This window comes from Penaeus monodon, chromosome 3 (genome assembly GCF_015228065.2).
Source record: "Penaeus monodon isolate SGIC_2016 chromosome 3, NSTDA_Pmon_1, whole genome shotgun sequence".
Taxonomy (NCBI): domain Eukaryota; kingdom Metazoa; phylum Arthropoda; class Malacostraca; order Decapoda; family Penaeidae; genus Penaeus; species Penaeus monodon.
Genome location: NC_051388.1, coordinates 61,554,776 through 61,561,922, shown reverse-complemented (window position 1 = coordinate 61,561,922; position 7,147 = coordinate 61,554,776). Strand labels below are relative to the sequence as shown.

Genomic DNA, 7,147 nt, shown 5'->3' with positions numbered 1-7,147 from the left:
TCTCTCTCTCTCTCTCTCTCTCTCTCTCTCTCTCTCTCTCTCTCTCTCTCTCTCTCACACCACACACACACACACATCTCACACACCCCACTCACACACCCCACACACACACACACACACACTCACACACACACACACACACACACACACACACACACACACACACACACACACTCTCTCTCTCTCTCTCTCTCTCTCTCTTCTCTCTCTCTCTCTCTCACACACACACACACACACACTCTCTCTCTCTCTCTCTCTCTCTCTCACACACACACACACACACACACACACACACACACACACACACACACAACACACACACACACACACACACACACACACACACACACACACTTTCCTGCAACGATATCGGAATTGAAAAATGTACTGGCCTACATCCACCAATAAAGATCCTGGGAACCACATGTAACGCATTTATTTTCCTCACCTCTGATACGCTGTAAGTAATAGCAATAATAAAAGACATTAGAAAATTTACACAAGCCTGTGGTTGAAAAGTTCAGAAAAACATGAAAACATCGATAGGAACGAATTTGATCAGGAGAATTCCTATTATAATTCCTTCTATGTAAATAAATAAATAAATAAATGAATAAATGAATAAATAAATAAATAAATAAATTAATAAACATATGAGACATTCAGACTTTCAATAGTAGTACTACTTTTAGAATCAGCCTTATAAAACATGACAGAACCATTCGGAAAACAAAAATAATGACGGTGAGAATAACTATACTTTGGGATAATGATTATAGAGATGACAATAATACTAGCAAAATATTGATGATCGTAATTATGGTCTTAATCATTATGATCATAAAGAATACCGACAGCAATTATAAAATAATGTTAATGATGATGATATTAAGAATATAACTGCCACTGCCACGGTTACGTTAGTAGCAACCGCGTAGTGAATAGTGTCATCGCAGAGCTTTCTGTCACTGGATTTTTCACCATGAATTAAGAATATTTTTTTCAGCTGAAATCAGATCGTCTTATTAACAACAATTATCACAGAAAAGTAAATAACATTTTATTAACATAAAGATGATATTCAATGATTTAATTTCTTATGTAAAAATACACACACACACAATCACTTGATACAAGAAATAAATGAAAATACTGTTGTATTATTTTCTTTCTTACATCATACTTACATCTAATGGCTTTGTATTACAAAATATATTTCTTAATATATATCTCTGATAATATTGTCACACAACTTAGAATCTTCATTCTGAAATCAATGACTTTTTGTATATTACAAACAACAACAACACAACAACTACGCCTGCTGCTATTAGAAGTAGTGATAACATTTATGACAATAATTTTTAGGAACAACAATTGTGTAAAAATGTTAATACTAGGAATGACAGTAATAATAATAACGATATCAGTAATGATGACTATTGCAATGGCTGAGTGGCACTAATGACATGGCTGAGTGGCACTAATGACATGGCTGAGTGGCACTAATGACATGGCTGAGTGGCACTAATGACATGGCTGAGTGGCACTAATGACATGGCTGAGTGGCATTATTGCACTGGCTGAGTGGCACCGCTGGAAGGGCTGAAGTGCCAAGGCGGCATCTGTTAGGGTATGTCTGGGGGCAGACGGTCTTAATATAGACCTGATGCTCGAGTATCTTAGCGTTGTTTTGTTTCTTTCGTGCAGGATTTTTGTTGTTGTTAATGCAGGGTTATATATTTGTTTTTGGATTGACACACACAAAAAAAGAAAGAAAGAAAAAAGACAGATAAAAAGATAAATAGATTAAAATCCATTGTCATGTTAACTCATTATATATATCAACTAAGGGTATGGATTAAACAGAATCATTAAGGATATTTGAAAGTCGCTTGTTATGATTTGCACATATCTTTCATCCTTTTTTTTAAAGGTGAAGATTACAGCAACATTTTGAAAATACAAGTCAACTTTCTTTGGAAAATAGTATAGCCTTTGGCGAGTCAAAACACGCATTTGTTTACCATCTTTATTGACTCAGAAGGACCAAATTGCACCAATACATTGCAAAAGAAACTCAAGTAAGCAAATTTCTCCTCGATCTTGAAGCAAGAACTCAGAAGTTGGAACCGAAGCCCAGCCTGAAAGTCTGGCCAGAACGACTTCCGAATGGCCTGTTGGGAAAAATAAAGGCTTGTCTTAATAAAAATAAATTATGTAGTTTCTAAGGGTATTGCCGTAAAAAAAAACCCTTTTAATGGACGTTATCATTACACTGAAAAAGGAAGATGAAGACTCCTAAAAGTAACACGCACTCACCCCAAATCCGAATTGCTATGCGTTCCGGTGAGGCTGAGGGAAGTTCTGTCGTTGATGTTGTAGCGGTAACCCAATTTGGCGTCTGTGTCCGTGCGTGAAAACAATCTACCCGAGAGAGAATAATTACATTAGCGGATTTAAAAGTTTGTCGATTGCTATTCATCACTTAGTGCATGCCCTAATAGACAGAACATCGTATACAGCGGTGCTTGGTTATTCAAGTTACCACGTGAGGTTTGCTTCACACTGCAGATATATAGTACTCATAGTCGAGCTTTAGCATACCCTGAATAATCGGTGTTGCTCCGAGAGATGCCGCCGAACAGTGAGTGTCGGTCATTGAGTCGGTGTTCCAGGTTCAAGGATGCTCCTTTTTCAGAGACGCTGCCGAGGCAAAGGAAATGGGTTACATCTGGATAGTGAAGAATGTTCTTTACACTGGCTATGGAAGTCGTGAAGTGAATTGCGTAAACAAAAAAATCCTATTCGAGTGCAGTGATTGGGTGTGGAAAGTGAGGCTTACCCTCCTCCGAACGACTGAGCGTGGGCGCCGAGAGCGACAGAAGTTTTGTCGCCGTTGTACCTGTAGCCACACAAAACACACACACCACACACACACCCCACACACCACACACACCACACACACACCCACACACACCAACACACACACACACACACACCCTCTCTCTCTCTCTCTCTCTCTCTCTCTCTCTCTCTCTCTCTCTCACACACACACCAACCCACACACTCTCTCTCTCTCTCTCTCTCTCTCTCTCTCACACACACACACACCACACCCACACACACACACACACACACACACACACACACACACACACACACACACACACACACACACACACACACTTTCCTGCAACGATATCGGAATTGAAAAATGTACTGGCCTACATCCACCAATAAAGATCCTGGGAACCACATGTAACGCATTTATTTTCCTCACCTCTGATACGCTGTAAGTAATAGCAATAATAAAAGACATTAGAAAATTTACACAAGCCTGTGGTTGAAAAGTTCAGAAAAACATGAAAACATCGATAGGAACGAATTTGATCAGGAGAATTCCTATTATAATTCCTTCTATGTAAATAAATAAATAAATAAATGAATAAATGAATAAATAAATAAATAAATAAATTAATAAACATATGAGACATTCAGACTTTCAATAGTAGTACTACTTTTAGAATCAGCCTTATAAAACATGACAGAACCATTCGGAAAACAAAAATAATGACGGTGAGAATAACTATACTTTGGGATAATGATTATAGAGATGACAATAATACTAGCAAAATATTGATGATCGTAATTATGGTCTTAATCATTATGATCATAAAGAATACCGACAGCAATTATAAAATAATGTTAATGATGATGATATTAAGAATATAACTGCCACTGCCACGGTTACGTTAGTAGCAACCGCGTAGTGAATAGTGTCATCGCAGAGCTTTCTGTCACTGGATTTTTCACCATGAATTAAGAATATTTTTTTCAGCTGAAATCAGATCGTCTTATTAACAACAATTATCACAGAAAAGTAAATAACATTTTATTAACATAAAGATGATATTCAATGATTTAATTTCTTATGTAAAAATACACACACACACAATCACTTGATACAAGAAATAAATGAAAATACTGTTGTATTATTTTCTTTCTTACATCATACTTACATCTAATGGCTTTGTATTACAAAATATATTTCTTAATATATATCTCTGATAATATTGTCACACAACTTAGAATCTTCATTCTGAAATCAATGACTTTTTGTATATTACAAACAACAACAACACAACAACTACGCCTGCTGCTATTAGAAGTAGTGATAACATTTATGACAATAATTTTTAGGAACAACAATTGTGTAAAAATGTTAATACTAGGAATGACAGTAATAATAATAACGATATCAGTAATGATGACTATTGCAATGGCTGAGTGGCACTAATGACATGGCTGAGTGGCACTAATGACATGGCTGAGTGGCGCTAATGACATGGCTGAGTGGCACTAATGACATGGCTGAGTGGCACTAATGACATGCGTGAGTGGCACTAATGACATGGCTGAGTGGCATTATTGCACTGGCTGAGTGGCACCGCTGGAAGGGCTGAAGTGCCAAGGCGGCATCTGTTAGGGTATGTCTGGGGGCAGACGGTCTTAATATAGACCTGATGCTCGAGTATCTTAGCGTTGTTTTGTTTCTTTCGTGCAGGATTTTTGTTGTTGTTAATGCAGGGTTATATATTTGTTTTTGGATTGACACACACAAAAAAAAGAAAAAAAGGGAAAAAAGACAGATAAAAAAGATAAATAGATTAAAATCCATTGTCATGTTAACTCATTATATATATCAACTAAGGGTATGGATTAAACAGAATCATTAAGGATATTTGAAAGTCGCTTGTTATGATTTGCACATATCTTTCAATCCTTTTTTTAAAGGTGAAGATTACAGCAACATTTTGAAAATACAAGTCAACTTTCTTTGGAAAATAGTATAGCCTTTGGCGAGTCAAAACACGCATTTGTTTACCATCTTTATTGACTCAGAAGGACCAAATTGCACCAATACATTGCAAAAGAAACTCAAGTAAGCAAATTTCTCCTCGATCTTGAAGCAAGAACTCAGAAGTTGGAACCGAAGCCCAGCCTGAAAGTCTGGCCAGAACGACTTCCGAATGGCCTGTTGGGAAAAATAAAGGCTTGTCTTAATAAAAATAAATTATGTAGTTTCTAAGGGTATTGCCGTAAAAAAAAACCCTTTTAATGGACGTTATCATTACACTGAAAAAGGAAGATGAAGACTCCTAAAAGTAACACGCACTCACCCCAAATCCGAATTGCTATGCGTTCCGGTGAGGCTGAGGGAAGTTCTGTCGTTGATGTTGTAGCGGTAACCCAATTTGGCGTCTGTGTCCGTGCGTGAAAACAATCTACCCGAGAGAGAATAATTACATTAGCGGATTTAAAAGTTTGTCGATTGCTATTCATCACTTAGTGCATGCCCTAATAGACAGAACATCGTATACAGCGGTGCTTGGTTATTCAAGTTACCACGTGAGGTTTGCTTCACACTGCAGATATATAGTACTCATAGTCGAGCTTTAGCATACCCTGAATAATCGGTGTTGCTCCGAGAGATGCCGCCGAACAGTGAGTGTCGGTCATTGAGTCGGTGTTCCAGGTTCAAGGATGCTCCTTTTTCAGAGACGCTGCCGAGGCAAAGGAAATGGGTTACATCTGGATAGTGAAGAATGTTCTTTACACTGGCTATGGAAGTCGTGAAGTGAATTGCGTAAACAAAAAAATCCTATTCGAGTGCAGTGATTGGGTGTGGAAAGTGAGGCTTACCCTCCTCCGAACGACTGAGCGTGGGCGCCGAGAGCGACAGAAGTTTTGTCGCCGTTGTACCTGTAGCCGACGCCAACGCCGAGGTTGGGATGAGTGAACGACCTGGGAGAGAATATTGCACTGTTATGGATTCACGCCAAGAGAGACTTATCTATATTTTGGGTGTTTAGCCGCCATGAGAGGACGACCTGGGAGAGAATAATGCACCGAGAAGGATTCAGTAAGTTGCGAGTCTTTAGTCTCCATGCATATGGCTCACTGACACCAGCGAAAGTCAAGATTGACCGAAGGGAACCTACAACTTGTCTCCGCCGAAGACCGACTGCTGGCCGTACGTCGCGGCGCCCAAGGAGTGTCGCCCGTCGGGAGACTTGCCGAGGACAGCGCCGACCCCGCCGCCGTAGTGCAAGGAATTGGTTCCTTCGTCCACGTTTACGTGAGTGCCATGGAACGGCTTTAAGAGATAGAGAAACAGAGTCAGAACAGGCAGTTCAGTGAAGTTTCTTTTTCAGTTATCAAAGCCACTGTTTGTTTGTCTATGAAGCTCAAAGATTTCTCACCTCACCAACTGGATTGTCGTGTCTGAGGGCGAGACTCTCGGCATTCAGGCCCGCCGTCTGCCGCCGCTCCCTGACGAGGGGCTCGACGCGGTCATCTTGGGCGAAGGAGGGGACTAAAGGGTCCTCGGAGGGGCTGTCCCGCGACCAAGCCTGAAGTGGCGGCTGGGGGTTGTGAGGCGCCGCTGCCCCGAGAGCAAGGCACCATGCGGCGAGACAGAGGAGGAGTGCCATCTTCACCATCTTCACCACAAGAGATGAGAAAAGTGGCCGGAGACACGAAGGCGACGCTTATATGGCTGAGGCGTAACGAAGGATTACTCAGCGGGATTTCCATGCAGATTTGTGCCTGAAAACGTTTCGATGTTCATGACATGAAAATACTTGTCTGAGCAAACCATTAACTGCACGTGACAACACATATAAGAACAAGTACAAAGAAACACACACACACACATGTGTATATATATATATATATATATATATATATATATATATATATATATATATATATATATATATATATATATATATATGTATATATATATGCACACACACACACACACACAAACACACACACACACACATATGGAAGAAAAACCCACAATACAAAAAACTAGATTTATTGAAAGTGAGACTACAGTTTCGAAATCCACCTGGATTCCATCTTCAAGTCAGACCTGAAGATCCCTCGAGGCAAGTCTCCAGGCAGGCACACGGCTCATGTATACATATACATATATCTTCTTTGTCTTAGCTTTTCCCTACCCGGGGTCGCCATTTCTAATGAGACTTCGCCATAGAGTTCTGTCTAATGCCTCTGCCTCGTCTAGGTGTTTCTCCCTCATATCTTTTTGAACAACATCCTTCCATCTGGTCTTGGG

The 7,147-nt window shown here is 39.8% G+C and overlaps 1 protein-coding gene across 2 annotated transcripts; it reads right to left on the bottom strand.

Moving 5' to 3' along the window:
- Positions 1-2,018: 2,018 nt before the first annotated feature.
- Positions 2,019-6,535, bottom strand: LOC119597758. Of its 2 annotated transcripts, XM_037947387.1 has the most exons (7): positions 6,267-6,535; positions 6,006-6,160; positions 5,767-5,808; positions 2,846-2,905; positions 2,608-2,706; positions 2,323-2,427; positions 2,019-2,177 (listed from the first exon to the last, which is right to left on the bottom strand). In XM_037947387.1, exons 1-7 carry the CDS (start codon positions 6,504-6,506, stop codon positions 2,120-2,122), a joined length of 759 nt encoding a protein of 252 aa, XP_037803315.1. In that variant the 5' UTR covers positions 6,507-6,535; the 3' UTR covers positions 2,019-2,119. The 2 variants fall into 2 exon arrangements, with proteins under 2 accessions (XP_037803315.1, XP_037803306.1); XM_037947378.1 differs by lacking the exons at positions 2,019-2,177; positions 2,323-2,427; positions 2,608-2,706; positions 2,846-2,905 and adding exons at positions 4,880-5,038; positions 5,184-5,288; positions 5,469-5,567 and having other exon boundaries at positions 5,707-5,808; positions 6,267-6,533.
- Positions 6,536-7,147: the final 612 nt, after the last annotated feature.

Coding starts and splice junctions, on each gene's coding strand:
- LOC119597758 (XM_037947387.1), bottom strand. CDS start 6,506: ATGGTGAAGATGGCACTCCTCCTCTGTCTCGCCGCATGGTGCCTTGCT. Junction 2,906..5,766: donor GGCGTTGGCGTCGGCTACAG/GTACAACGGCGA, acceptor GTGTGGCTACAG/GTACAACGGCGACAAAACTT. Junction 2,707..2,845: donor GCTCAGTCGTTCGGAGGAGG/GTAAGCCTCACT, acceptor TTGCCTCGGCAG/CGTCTCTGAAAAAGGAGCAT.